Source organism: Perissodus microlepis, chromosome 9, assembly GCF_051167445.1.
Source record: "Perissodus microlepis isolate ML-2025 ecotype Zambia chromosome 9, ASM5116744v1, whole genome shotgun sequence".
Classification (NCBI taxonomy): Eukaryota; Metazoa; Chordata; class Actinopteri; order Cichliformes; family Cichlidae; genus Perissodus; species Perissodus microlepis.
In genome coordinates this window covers 14,463,886-14,479,048 of record NC_140469.1, presented here as the reverse complement: position 1 = coordinate 14,479,048, position 15,163 = coordinate 14,463,886, and the positions used below count along the sequence as shown (strand labels likewise).

The 15,163-nt window shown below is 40.4% G+C and overlaps 1 protein-coding gene across 2 annotated transcripts; it reads left to right on the top strand.

The window, feature by feature from the left end:
* Positions 1-3,273: 3,273 nt before the first annotated feature.
* Positions 3,274-14,439, top strand: pdk3a (pyruvate dehydrogenase kinase, isozyme 3a). 2 transcript variants are annotated; one of them, XM_084939155.1, is made up of 12 exons: positions 3,274-3,615; positions 5,840-5,981; positions 6,125-6,196; positions 6,636-6,820; positions 6,918-7,007; positions 7,699-7,776; positions 7,999-8,075; positions 8,209-8,310; positions 8,421-8,528; positions 8,645-8,758; positions 12,344-12,464; positions 14,275-14,439. In XM_084939155.1, exons 1-12 carry the CDS (start codon positions 3,513-3,515, stop codon positions 14,358-14,360), a joined length of 1,278 nt encoding a protein of 425 aa, XP_084795281.1. In that variant the 5' UTR covers positions 3,274-3,512; the 3' UTR covers positions 14,361-14,439. The 2 variants fall into 2 exon arrangements, with proteins under 2 accessions (XP_084795281.1, XP_084795280.1); XM_084939154.1 differs by lacking the exon at positions 14,275-14,439 and having other exon boundaries at positions 3,275-3,615; positions 12,344-13,164.
* Positions 14,440-15,163: the final 724 nt, after the last annotated feature.

Below are 15,163 nucleotides of genomic sequence, written 5' to 3'. Positions count from 1 at the left end.
ATGCATGTGATATTCAGGTTGTAAAACGACACTGCAATAAAAACAGGTGTCATTCTATCATGGAAATCACTGCACAGGCTCAGGAACACTTCCAGAAATCACTGTCTGTGAATACAGTTCACTGTGCTGTACACAAAAACAGGTACAGGCAATAGCTTGAAGAGTTCAAATACAGCTTTACTGAAGACTCCGACATTGGACTTGTTTTGTCCTAGAGCTCTTAGTGCTACATTTGACACCACATTCTCACATTTTCGAGGTCGCCCGATATTTTTTGTGTAATAACACTTGTATACACCTTTTTTTTCCCCAGAAGAACCCTTTAGTTTTCCTCCAAAACATAATCTGCATTGAGACACAGAACCACATCTGACTGCCAGAAAACATGTTCTTAATTAAGTGGTATTGGGGGGGGGGGGTTTTAGGAGATGTTTTATTTTACAAATATGGGATTTCCCCATAATTTACCAGAGATGTTGCTGAAAGAAATATGTAGGCTAACTTGATACCATTTGAGTAATGGCTTGTAAAGTACACAAGTGAAAGAAAGCCTTTGTCTGTGGAGATTTCAATGCATGATTTCCTTACGCTTGCGAAACAGATAAAGGAAAAAAGTTGGAACAGCATCATAAATCCTCGCTGATGGATGCTGGTTCTCATCTACTTGAGGTCATTGCAATGGTGCTCAGTTACAAGAAGACAACACTACAGAAAAATAAAGCAAAGCAAATATTTTAAAAAATCACCAAAGTTCAGATGAGTGAAGTATCGAGTACTGCGGAAAAGTCTTGAGCTACCGCCTCACTAACTCAAGACATGAAGCAATATTGGATCTACACATAACAAACTTAGAAAAGAGGCTTTTTGTTACTAACAGCCAGTTCCCAAAACATATCATTTGTTTGCATTTCTTTAGGTGATTCGATAAAAAATGTTAAACTTAAAGTGTGACAGGCATAAAACTGTATTTTCTTCCTCCACTTGTCTAGTTTTCTCTATTTTTAGGACACACTGCCCATAGATATGCCAAGTCTTCGACTGTACAGCAAATGAACAGTATTTAAAAATCGTGTTCTTAAGAAACAGGAAGAAAAAAAAAATCAAAGACCTGACACGTGCATCTTCTGAGCCATCTGCTGTTGACAGAAATGGTCTCAGTGGATGTTTGGCTCTGAAGAAGCTATACTTAAATATTTCAGATTATCAAAACTGGACTTAAAATTAGTGACGGCAGGTTTTATGACAATAAATAAATGTAATTTTTTTTTCTTGAATCGTCGTCAATAAATGTGGAAGAGGTCTGGCAAGATGGGCAACATTGAGTGTCTTCAGCTATCTCTGTCATGATTTGGGGCTGCGGTGTTGCGGATCTTCTCAAAACTGACGGATTACACGTGCATAAAAGGTCATATTTTGATTCATTATACCACACCATGAGTACCATGATTGGCAATAACTTTCTTTTTCAGCATGACAATGATCCCAAACACTCTGCCACTGGCACCAAGTTTACAATGAGCTTTAAATGCTTTTTGAGAGAACTGAAGGCTGCTATAAAAGTAATGACAAGAAAGCTTGGCTAACGGAATTTAAGCTGTATGGAAGAATATAGGTGGTCATACCAAGCACTAACAGTAAAGCTTGTTACAGCTGTACTTCCAGTACATTTGCTTATATTTCAGTCTACACGTTGAACCTATTAATCACTTTAGTAACAAAATACAAAGAAATGAGGAGTGGCTTTAGACGTTTGTGCAGTACTGTATTTTAATATTCATTTATTATTAAAAAAAATTTGTTCATTACATGCTGACATTTTACAGTTTAACATCAGCGTACCTGCAATCCTTCGACTCTCTGGGTTACAAAGAGAATTGGAAATAACTAGCAGGCCAATTTTAAAGTCTTTCTAAAAAGTTGAATTAGCATTAAATTTAAAAAAGGTGATTGTTTTTTGTTTTGTTTTGGGTTTTTTTGGAAAACTATAGGTGCCCAAATAGAGTATTATTAAATGCATATAATGCACATATGTATGTATGATATGTTGGCCTACTTTAACTATTCACATGTGGTTATTTCTCCGCTGTGGTGTTCGCTCTCTGGTCCAATACAGTCATTGCTCTGGCCACTGTAGATTTTTAAAATATTGCCTCGCTAGGGGGCAGTAAAAACAAAAAAACAGTAAGGGTCTTATTTTTCGTTTCAAAAGAACCATAATCTGTTTACATCGTGTTAAAAATGGTGCCCAACCCTGTTCTTCACCCACAATCTAACGTTCTGTACCCCCCACTTCTAACATCCACTGCCCGCTGACTGCGCATGAACAGATAAACAGATATGTAGACGTTAATGACGTTGACTGACAAGCCTCTGACCAATAACATTGTCGAATTTGTCGCTCCTCTCTTGGAGCCAATCGCGGCTGTGAATCCACAAGCCTGCACCAAGTGCGGTTGAGTCGACGTTTTCGAAGGTACGTGCTGTCCACAAACGTCAATGGAGATCAATTGCACCGGATGTTTATAGATCAGCTCTTCAAATTAAAAGCTTTTGCCTCTACGCAGGGATACATTTAACTACACCTAAAAGTATTTCATTTATGAATTGGTTTACGGTGTTATTATTTATTTTTAATGCGAAAACACAAAAAGGAAACCTGTTGCAAGACAAAAAAAAAAAAAAATCATTTTACCTAAAAAATATATTTTTTTAATACGAACTTCATACAACCTTCAACAAGGATATGTCCAAAGACATTTGCTTTGGGTTTACATTGATAATGTCATTGCAATTTAAAACACGAGTGATAAGTGACCCTTATAGACCACGTATACACCAGTAATTAAGTCAATTCTTTTTAAAAAAGCATGGTATTTCTGTTAAGCGACAGTATATATGTATATGTATAAATGCAAGTCATGGGTCGGGAGGGAGACTTTAAATAATAATCCCAAGTATAAGAACATAATGTTTTATCCGTTAAAATTAATAAACCATTTAAGTTTAACTCTTTATTGTCCTTGCACGGTCATACTTTGCACAACAGTACACCAAAATTGTTGTATTGACCCACATCAGTACTAAAGAAATACATGCAAAACACAATAGATAAATAAGTACCATATATACAGAATTAAATATATACAGTATGTGCAGAAAATGAAATATGCAATATGCTAATTGAGTTAATAAATATTAATCATTTTATTTGATTATATAAAACTAATAAATACTGCGCATTCTTTCTTTACTTTGAAAAGTATGGCATGAAGTCGTCACGTCATTGCGAGGGGATTTGCAGAGCTGAGCGTGCAGTAATGTAGATCCAGGAAGCCGTTCCTGTCGCTTGTATCCTATCCTGTAACCTTATGGAGCTTTCTCTGTCGCGTCACATCGTCTCCTCCGCTGTGGCCGGTGGAAATGTGGCCGCCCCTGGGAGAAACGCACCGTCCGAGCATCTGTCCGCCTTCTCCTAATTTCTTCTCTCTCACATCATCGCTAAAACTTTCAATATGAGGATCTTCTGGTCTTTGCTGAAAAACAGCAACCCCAAAATCGAGTATTACTCCAGATTTTCACCGTCCCCGCTCTCCATCAAGCAGTTTTTGGATTTCGGTGAGTAAAGGCATCGCCTGGCACCTTTAGAGGACTTTAATGACTTGTAGAGGGTGGAGGATTTGGTGGAAGGCCCTTTTGTGTGTTTTTGTCATCTCATCAGTCGCAGCTGTGGACCTGAAGAGTCACACGCAAGCCCCGGCTCGTTATTAATAGAAGGGAACATTAGACTTTCTTACGGTCAGGTGCGTTAAACGTAGAGATCGCCTGCAGTGAAGCAGCCACATATAAACAGAGGACGGTCCTCTGTCCTGTGCGGATTTGTTTACGTTGTAAACAAGTATTGACAGGCACCCTAACGCATGCAGGTATTCTCAGTCAGACTGGCACAGCAGCACGTATGCAGTGGAGGAGCCAGCAGCCCTGCTCCTGTTGCCAAGATGCTCAGGAAGCCTTTAGTCATTTTATTTATTTTCACTTGTATCTTAGTGAGGTCGCTCTAGAGCATGAGTCATTGCAGATTGATGTTTTTTTAAATGTGTTTCTGGTTAATACCCCCCGATTTCAGTTCCCCCTCTATTGCACCAAAACATGTAGAAATCACACCAGTCGCAATGTGTGCCACAAGACGACGGTTATTAATGGTGCAGAAGCACTCAAGGCTTTCCTTAATCCGCCTCTTGATTAAACGCTGGCATGTCTGTTGCGTAATTTGTTCTCGCAGCTGTGGATGTAGAATGCGTGACGGGAAGTGTGCCGCACTTGTTTGCTTTAAGGAGAACCCCTGCTTGGCACCAAGAGAGCCAAAACATATAGGTGTCTATGTTTCACTCTGGAGCACGTGAGACGTCATCCCGGGATAGTCGCCACGGGCTTCTTTGTTCTCACGCACAAGCTTCCTCATTCTGCATTTCACAAGATTTCCCCCTTTAAACTGCTGAGTCAGGTCCAGCTTTTCCCTCGTTTCCTCTTGTGTGATCATCCCAAGTTCTAACACTGGACGTCATGATTGTCTCTTCTGTGTTGAGAGTTTTGAGGTTGTCCCCAGGGCAGCACTGTCCACACTCTAGAAGGCTCTACTTTATGTTAAGTTCCCCCACAACAGATCTAAAACGCCAGTCCCTCTAATGTCTCCCTGACCACCCGTCCCTCTTGCCAGGCAAATGACCGATGATTTCCCTGCGTGAACTTTTCGAGCTAATGTTGGCACGCACGTGGATCAGCTGCAGTCAGATGGCAAAGTTTAAGATATCAGGTTAAAGGTTGGATATTGAAACCGAGCGCTCTTCTTAGAGGAGTTCAGCACACTTGCTTTTTAAGCACCTTCTTATATGAAGCTTTGTCTTTCATTTGACCTTGATCCCCGTGAGCCGGGAGCCTCTCTGATTGCCAAAGCAAGCAAAGAACTCAAATCACGGTATTTTATTGATGGCAATAAACAGGATTGTGAAAGTGTCCGAAAGCTGATATTTATTAGCAAGAGAAAACTAAACTGGAAGCTCCACATATGCGGTTAAGTTTATAAGTATTTGGACAAAGACACAATTTTTATTATCTTTGCCTTTTTTATACCACCACCACGGATCAAGCAGTCAATATGGTTCAAGTCTAGGCTGTCAGCTACAATTCAAAGGGTTCTAACTGAAGTTCTGCATTAACCACAAGGTGCAAACCACAGGTTAAGAACAGAAGGGTCAGATTAAACTTTACTGGAGTATAATCTAGTTACTGGAGACCAAGCTGAGGGCAGAAAGACTCAAGAAGAAGCAGCAACTGAAGCATCTCGAGGGAGGAAACGCAGCCTTAGGTGATCTCCAAGGGTTCTGAGAGATGACTGCAAAGGATTTTCATCTTAGTATTTAAACAGTACTTATATTTCATTTTGATCTTGACTTGCTTAGATGTGGTGAAGTAGTTTTCCATAACCGTGGAAATAATTTTGCGATCGTCCACTTTAGTTGACTTCTGTGGTCTTTCAGGTTTTTCAGTGTTGCTGAATGCTTGTAGTGCATTTGTTCTTTTTAAGGTGGCCCAAATTATTAATTTGGTCATTGATTGATTGCTGAAGTTATTCCTATCTAAAAGGTTTATTTTGGTTTGGTGGTTTATTCATAAAACCCCCCGCAAAACCTGTTATTCATAAATGGCTAATGCAAAACTTTGACTAAATTAAAGCTGAAACTCTGTATTTCAGTCTCATATGGATTGTTCGATTTAAAAAATCTGCTGTCAGCGTTCAAATATTCCTGGCTTTATCTGTGCCTCTCACTTCTGCTTCCCTCAGGCCGGGACAATGCATGTGAGAAAACGTCCTTCATGTTCCTGCGTAAGGAGCTGCCCGTACGGCTGGCCAACACCATGAGAGAGGTCAACCTTCTCCCCGATAAACTGCTTAGCCAGCCCTCTGTCAAACTCGTGCAAAAATGGTAAGACACTCCCTCCAGAAATGTTCTTTGTGCGCCTGCCAAAGGGCAGCCTTTATGGCAGCAGGACTTGTTTTAAGGTTTATTGCCATATTGTTAGTAAGCATGTGTAAAAGTTGCCTTTTGACCTCTGTCTGTTTGATCAGGTACATGCAGAGCTTTGTGGAGCTGCTCGATTACGAGAACAGAAAGCCAGAGGACCCTCATACTCTGAACGAGTGAGTGGATGTTAGCTGTATGAAAAATTAATAAGCACGCTGTATGTACAGTAAATAAAGCTTTACAACACCCAGCTGTTCTATACTTATGTCATTAAGATTAGAGTCCCTCTAACACTGCTAATCCTCTTAGTGCACATAGATCTCTGCTGACTGCTCAGGTAACACTGTATTTATACAAAAACAATGCCCGTCTGTTAAACAGCCATGTGTCACTGATAAACACAGACAGGAATGTGCTTGGGTCTTTCTGTTTAGAGAACACATTTCCAATAATTGTTCAGGGAAAATGAAATAACAATGCAGATCCTCATTCTTGTGCTGCGTTGTGCAGAGAAATCATGGTCACATTTAAAGTTCTGGCTTGTTCTTTGTGCACATATAAAATATGTTTCTTCTTTCATGTGATTTTTATTTTGGTTTGTTTTTTGTTTTTTAGTTTCCTGGAGCTTTTGATTGAGATCCGCAACCGCCACAACGATGTAGTTCCCACCATGGCTCAGGGGGTCATCGAGTACAAGGAGAAGTTCGGCTTTGACCCGTTCATCAGCAGCAACGTCCAGTATTTCCTGGACCGCTTTTACACCAACCGCATCTCGTTCCGCATGCTCATCAACCAGCACAGTGAGTCTCTGAAAATCCCCCAAAACATTTATGTCGTTTAGCCGTTCGGATCCGTCTGTGCAGCTGAAGTTTATATATCCACACGTCTGTGTTTCAGCACTTCTTTTTGGTAACGATACCAACCCAGCACATCCCAAACACATAGGCAGCATTGATCCGAACTGCAACGTAGCAGAAGTCGTCAATGGTAAGTTTGGGAGTTATTTAACATAACCGATTTAACCTGGTTTACTAAAAAGACAAATATTCTTCACCCTCAATAAACATGAAGCAATAATTTTGAGTAAAATGCAGCTGAAATATATAAAATTCAAGGTTTATTTAGTCAGATCCTGATTAAGGAAAACTTGGTATGAACTGATTGTATACTAGTCCAGTAAAGTTTGTTAGGCCAGATTTCATAAAATGTTATATTTTGCACTGTAATTATGTAACAAAATGACACGGAAGCTTTACATGTAATCAAATTAGAGGCAGCATTTTGGGCATACAATTTGTTTTGTGTGTTCATCCTCCTTCTAATGCCGTAATTCCTCATGATCATGCTCACTCAAGTCAGAGGGAATATTTTTCTATCTATGTTTGACTTATTTAGTTATACTGAGCAAATGTATTCATTCTTCTCACAGGAAGCGGGGATTAGCTATGTTTTATATCACATCGGCCGCTCTCTGCAGTGACACAAATCAAACAAAAGAGTATCAATCTTTGCTGAGCGGGGTGTTTACATAATGATAGTTTTAAAGGAATTCAGCAGCGTGGGTCTGGCGCTGCACTTTCAGTGACTCAGGAAGGGACAGAAGATGCATTAGTGACCTGTGAGCAGAAATATGTGCCGTTCTGTGGTCTGACTTATGTTGTTTTGGCTCTTCCATCAGATGCTTATGACACCGCCAAGATGCTGTGCGAGAAGTACTACTCGGCCGCTCCCGAGCTCAAAATTGAGGAGTTTAACAGTAAGAATGCTTTGTGCTTTTGTGCATTTATGCAGTTTAAGCAATCTCCTCTGCAATTAGTCACAGCACTGCAAAAACTACAACCATGTTACCCGGTCTTTTTAGAGCTTGTGGGCACAGATTGGGGCCAGATTTAGTCCTGTAATGATCCACCACCTCATTTACTTCAAAAGAAGCTGCTTTTTAGTGTGTGTTTAGTTTTCGTGCTCCTTTTCTTTGCAGTGAAGGCTCCCAAAAGGCCCATCCAAGTGGTGTATGTGCCCTCTCATCTATTCCACATGTTATTTGAGCTCTTTAAGGTAGGCAGGCCAGTGTCAGTGCTCCTAACCTAACTGGCCCGGGTCTAATTAAATGTAATTAATCCGTAACAGGACTATAATTCTGTAAGGGCTGCTGCTGAGCTGAGTTAATAAACTCTTGGGGTGTTTGCAGAACTCCATGAGAGCCACAGTGGAGCTTCATGAGAACAGTAAAGAGGGATTACCACCAGTAAAGACAAAAGTCACTCTGGGTAAAGAGGATCTCTCGATAAAGGTAAATTTGACACACATTTGCATCATTAAAGTAATATTTAGAGGTGTTTTAGCTTTTATTGTCTTTAACTTGTTCCATTTGTCCATTGTCTTTATCCTTTTGGTGTCTAGATCAGCGACAGAGGAGGAGGAGTCCCTCTCAGGAAGATAGACCGTCTTTTCAACTATATGTACTCCACTGCCCCGACACCGAGCCTGGAGCCAGGAGCTGTCCCGCTGGTACCTGCAACCATACAATCGCATCAATATCGACCCTTGTGATCAAAAGCATCTTTTGGCTCCTGCGTTTTTTTTATATGGTTTGACTTTACATTAATTTTCTTTTTACTTTACAGGCTGGTTTTGGCTACGGTTTACCAATTTCCAGGCTGTATGCCCGATATTTCCAGGGGGATTTGAAGCTGTACTCTATGGAAGGAGTTGGCACGGATGCAGTCATCTATCTGAAGGTGAGCTATTCAAATTTGAATATTGCAAAGATCTGTAAGGCATGACACAGATTGGTGATGAATTAAAAGAAAAAACTGAACCCTTGACCTCTACAATGCCTCAGTTGTGCTGGTTGGGATTGAGTTGGATTATTTCTGCCCCTCCTGCTGTTCAAACTTTCCTATTCCAGGATTTTTCCCTACTATTATTTCGTGCATCACTTGTGTGATCATCTTAGTGTTTTTTGAACGGCACCTGAGATAGATTACTGGGGAAAAATGATACTCAGTGTTGTGTGCTGCATTTTGGTGTCTTGGGTTGTAACCTGCCATCAGTAAGAGCTGACAGCAAAGAGATGGAACTGGTTATGGCAAAAAAATAGGCGAAGCGAAAGTGAAATTAGAGTTGATGTCAGTCAGTGCCAGTAAGAGTTCTTTCTCTTATTTTTTGGGACTGGGTTCATTAATCAGGCATAAAGCTGTCAAAAGAGTACGCAGAGACTTATAAGCTGGGATTTTAGCTTGAAGTTCAAGTCACGGGCTTTGCATCCAGGCAGCCATATACAGCCAATCAGGTAATCACGAGTTCTACTAAATCTGTCAGGAGAATTGTGATTTTGATTGTGGATTCTGCCACAAAAGGTGATGTTCTGGGCAGATGGCCGAACTGCACTGTCTGGTTTTTGTGTGAGATAATACTCTCTCCTGGCTTCATCAAAATGCCCTTTGAAAGAAAAGCGTTCCATCCCTCATGTAGACTCTTGGATACTTTCAGAACCCTGGAGTCTGTAAGCATCCAGGCTGTACTGACATTAAATGGGTGACATCTAATTACCCAGGACCTTTCCTTTTGTTGTTTTTGTTTATTTGGTTTTGGTTTTCCTTTAATTTGACACCTCTATTTAACTGAGAGATGAAAATACTTTTAAAATTGGAAGGATTAAAAGAGAAGAATTCACTCCCATGTCTCTCTGTTAACTATTCTGCTGCTGCGGAAGGGGAGCTTGGACGCCGAACTTTGTGCACATGATGTCTCAAGAATGAGACGATGTAGATTTCTTTGATGACTTTTAAATCGATACCATAGCAAAAGTCTTGAATGAGTTTACTGCCTTTACTGCAGCCAACTGCAGTCTCTGGCTTCAGTTTAGTCTTTAATAACTGACCGTTATGCTGTGCTGGGTTGAGATCAGGTGTCTGACTTGGCCATTAAAGAATAGCTCACTTTTTTGCCTTGAGAAACTCTTGGGTTGCTTTTGCAGTTTGCTTGATTAATTTACTCCATGAAACGAAGTGCTGTCAGCATTGAGCTGAATCTGAGCAGAGAGTATAGCCCCGTACACTTCACAGGTCATCCCAACACTCGTACCAGCAGTCACATTGTCAATAAACACCAGTGGTTGGCCCTGAACTACGGTGAGCTTCATGAACTTTTTCTTTTCTTCTTCCTTTTCTCTTCCCATCATTCTGGTACAAGCTTTTCTTGATTTAATCTGTCCAAAGATTTGTTGTTTCCAGATCTGTGCAGGTTGTTTTAACCCAGCCCTCCTGTTCTTGAGTGCAGAGGTTTACATTTAGTTGTAAGAACCTCTGTATTCAAGGCGCCTCTTGATTGTAGACTGTGATAATGATACGTCTACCTCCTCGACTGCTCTTTACTTGGTTAGATGTTGCAAAGTTGTTTTTCTTACTCATGGAAATAATTCTGTTGTCATCCATGTCAGCTGTCTTCTGTGGTCTTTCAGGCCTTTTGATGATGACCAATGAATTTCTTCTGTTTAAGAATGTATCAGATTGTTGTACAACAGATTGTGGATGTTTGTCATGGAGTAACAAGAGAACAGGCTTCACCTGAAAACTACCTGCCTGTCAAATGTCCAGTTATTTTTAAGACTCTGAAAATTGGGTGCTGTGGTTCCTCATCAGTAAATGCAATACTTTGGTTAAATCCATTGAACTAAAGCTGAAAGTCTTCATTTCAATCGGTCAAATACTGTAGAAATATCTGGTGTATAGCTTAATACCTATGAACTAGGGATGCAACGATACACAAAATTCACGGTTCGGTTCGATACTTTGGTGTCACGGTTCGATATTTTTTCGATACAAAAAAATGTTCATTCCTTTTTAATTTGTCATTTATTAAAATTATAAATAGATATTTTAACTCAAAAGTACGGTTTTTTAATGTAATGTTGCTGAAACAACAAAATTAAAAAAAAAAAAATCTATCTGATCGAGAAATCACTCATCTTTGGAAAAGAGAGTTTATTACAGAGAAATGGTTCTTTCCAAAATAAATGCTTGTTGTTTTTGTCTGCTTCCACTTGTCTTTGCACTAGGATGATGTCGGCGTAAATGTGCAGTGATATTCGTTGTGTTCCCACTAGTGCTGTCAGCGTTAATCTCGTTAAAATTACATTAACGCCATAACGCAGCAAATCGCCGTTAACGAGTTACCGCGGATCGCCCCGTGCGTGGGGCTGGACGGCGTCAACACGTTAACAAGCTAACTGCGCTAATGCACTAGTTCCCACCAATTGAGCATTGCGTGGCACATCCGACATACTGTTTTACTTTTGTCCATGACGAGCTTACCATCAGGGTCATGCTTCACATGAAGATCAAAATAGTTCCAAAGGCCAGATCTGAATGAGGGAGGGGGAGGTTCAATTTGCCATGTTGCAACTAGCTTAGCTTCTGTCTTGCTAGCTTGCGCTGCGCTCAGTGGATTTGCACTCGACAGTGCAGCCTAGGCGGAGTAGTCGAACGCAGATTCACTGAGCGCTCAACACAGACAGCATCGTCAGAAGAAAAGTTGATAAAATAAATAAAAAATGTTGTGTTGTTCGATACATATGCGTACCGAACCGAAAGCACTGTGTCGAACGGTTCAATATCGATACGAGAATTGTTGCACCCCTACTATGAACATCAAGGTGCTAATGAAAAAATCAACCTAGTAGTTCATGTTTCAGTATACTCGCTGGCCTATGCTGGTACTGCAAGCTGGTATTTGACTGATGGAGTAAATGTGGTGTTAATTGCGAGCGGTGTTTTAACTGTGGACAGATTGAGGCTGACTTGACACTTGACGGATTTTAACTACATGCTGCTACAAACAATTTTCCTCTTAGCAGAAGCAGCTCCTTGTGTTTTAATCGAAAAAGGGGAATGGCACTGGTTTTCTTTCAGCTTCTTTGAAAGGTGCCATGCAGTTATTATATGTATGTAGGCTGATGTTCTGCAAAATATGTGTATCTGTAACCTAGCCCACCCCCCCCCAAATAAAAAGTGTGATGATTAAGCCAGAAGATGAGTAGCTTAGTTAAGCATAAAACTTGAAGCAGTGTAAACACCTTGCATATCACTATTCAAATATTAAGATTTCTTTGGCTCATCACTTTATTACCTACAAAACTGTATAGAAGCTGGAACAGTGTTCAAAGTCTTCATGCTGAGCTAAGCTAATCATCTCCAGCTTCACGGTTATTTAGACCCATCCAACTCTTGGCAAGTAATAAAAACAATGATAATAACTCCTCTAATGAAGATAAGTCAAAGTTGCTTTTCCTTGACTTGGATGTCTTGTTTCTTTACTTAAAGGCTCTGTCCAGTGAGTCCTTTGAGCGTCTGCCTGTCTTCAACAAGTCGGCGTGGAGGCATTATAAGACGAGCCCCGAGGCGGACGATTGGAGCAACCCCAGCAAAGAGCCACGTGATGCCAGCAAGTCCAAATACAAAGCCAACAGATAACTCTGCCCAGCTCGCTAGCAAAGCCTTCCCCAGGGAGCCAAAATGCTGGCACTCTGCATAGAGCATGCACGATGAAATGTTGCCCTTGGGTAAAACGCCTGGGTTAGGATTAGACCTGCTTTCACATTCCAGTCGCTAAAGGTTCTGAAAGGATGGATGTCCTCCACTCATATTGGTACCCAATGGCAATGGCCTTCATCAGCGTAGCTTTCACTGTCGTGGCTTCACCACTGGCTGTAAGACAAGGTTTAAAAGACCCCCAGTGTCCGACCCCTTTAAAAATATCTGGTTACTTTCGTGAACCTTTACAAAGATGAACTTCATTTCTTCAAGTTTACTTTCTAGCAGTACTGCCATCTCTTCCTCTGTCTCACTCACATTGGCCTGCTGCTGACTAGGCTACTGCTCTGTGCAGCTGAATAAGCTCCCCTCCCGCTGCTGATTGAGCGTCTTTCTCAGTAAACGCTCGTGTTCTGTTTCTTTCTCACCACACACAGGCAGAGTCAGGAGAAAGGGGTTAGTTTGAGTGCAAGTTAGAATAGGAGGAGGTTTTACTTCCTTCCTTTCGGATATACTCTTCACTGAACGCACAATTAGGTCGGTGTGCCCTTGGCATAGAGACTTGTTTTGGCTGCCCTCCGTTTTTAGCTTGGGGGGGGGGGGGATAGGAACCAATGGATGAAGCATACACTTTATTCTTAAAGCTTCTAAAAGTCAGGTTTTTATTTAATGAAAAAGAGAGCGAGCCTTACTTCTGGTAACGTATGGCATATTTATTGTTTTTAAAAAGCCCGCCTTTGAAGGCTGGAACTTGAAGAGCATTTAAAAAGGGACGATGTTAGAAGTGAAAAGTTGAGTGTTTTTTACTCAACTTTGTTTAGCTTTACACTTAGAGGATAGCCAGCCACCTGCAGACCATTAACAAATGGTACTAACCCTCATCAAATATATTTGCTCTTTGTCCTGATTTAACAACTACTAACAGACAAATGGAGCATCTCTCGGATGCTTAGGAAATGAGTTGTGTATTCACTGTGATTCAAATGATAGTAGCATCATCATTATTACTCTTTTATCTTTTCCAATGATCATAAGAGACTTTACTTGAGTAGCCACGATGCACTCGCATAATCTGAATTGCTCATCAATAAATCGTAATTACGTTTTTTTTGGGGTTTTTTTAGTCAGTTTGTCCTCTCAGCAAAACACCGGATGGAGGAAAACGCAGGGTTGCAGTAGGAGTACTGCAGTCGTGTCATTTTTAAGCCACACCAGCACCACGTATTGCTTAAAAAAAAAGCCCTTGCTAAATGCGATGGATCTGCTGGGATCACACTTGGACTATTTAAAAAAAAAAAAAAAAAAAAAAAAAAAAAGTGGGATTACAGCTTTTATTTCGACACTTCCTATTTCGTCCTGCTGGCACGCCACGGTGGATAAGCAACTTGCTCGCATCTTTGCCCTTTTTTATTCCTAACAATGCTTCATCGGGTCAGCGTGTATCTATTTTGTGGTACTACTAATCCTCATGGTCTTCTGAGTTTGAACAAAGTTCTGCTTTTTTTATGTGCTTTTGCTTTTTTTAACTTGAGTGAAAATAACTGAATTAGAAGCTAAATGTAAGAGCAGATACCTGACAGGCTTTTAGTTTATTTGTACGATTGTGCACAATTTCCCTTGGCTTTTTTTGTCTTTTGGCACTGACACGTGATTGCTTTTAATTCATCTTTTAGTGATTTGTAAGTTTTTAACTTGATTTTCTTTCCTTATTTATACAATAGGAAGTCATGTGGCACACACAGTTGAGGGTTTGGATAAGTCGGCAGAGGAAAATGTGGTCAAAGAAGCAGAGTCTCCAGGGCACTGAAAGTTGTGCATCAATCCATCCACTTTTTTTTTCTCTTTTTTTGGCACATGGATCATATTCAGGAACCTGTTTTTGTGCACTTTACTAATCCTACGTGTATATTTTTAACCTCGTGTAGCTTTCATGCAATCACTCCAGACCTCTATGAACTAATTAAATCGGATCGGATCCCAGGTCAGGATTTACTAATAGTGATGCAATTTTTAAATTTTTTTTTTGAGGCTGCTGAAAAAGACCAAAACTTAAATGAGTCATGGCTCAAACCTAGATTTATTTAAAGCAAATGTTGGGAGATTTTCACAAATACGAAGAGACTTATTTTTCTCATGTCATTTAGCTTCACCTGACGTGTAAAGAGAGAAACTCGGTGTGGAAACCGACATATTAACCATCAGATTTCATCACTGCCAATTCCTTTGTGACCTGCCAGTGTGGCTGATACCCTGTGAATAACCTACCGTAGAGGATGAGCTGCGTCATAGGTTAGTGGTTGATGTGTAGGCCAGTGTGGTCCTGTTGTTGACCAGTCACCTAAAAACCACATCTTGATCAAAGTTATACTTCCAGTTTCCATCATTTATTGAAATGAAGATCTTTTACTTGTAGTAGTGTACTGTTTAAAGACCTTCTATGTGGTAAGAGTATTTTAGAAAATCATAAGCATGTATGTATGTATGCATGTATATACTGTACATGCAGCCAGTGTGGAGTGATGAGTGTATTTTCCAGCCTACTGTACATCCAGCTTAAATACTGCATTTGGAGTCTCCTGGATAAGAGGTGGCCGTGCAACATCAACATAC

Coding starts and splice junctions, on each gene's coding strand:
- pdk3a (XM_084939155.1), top strand. CDS start 3,513: ATGAGGATCTTCTGGTCTTTGCTGAAAAACAGCAACCCCAAAATCGAG. Junction 8,076..8,208: donor TGTTATTTGAGCTCTTTAAG/GTAGGCAGGCCA, acceptor GGGTGTTTGCAG/AACTCCATGAGAGCCACAGT. Junction 8,759..12,343: donor ATGCAGTCATCTATCTGAAG/GTGAGCTATTCA, acceptor CTTTACTTAAAG/GCTCTGTCCAGTGAGTCCTT.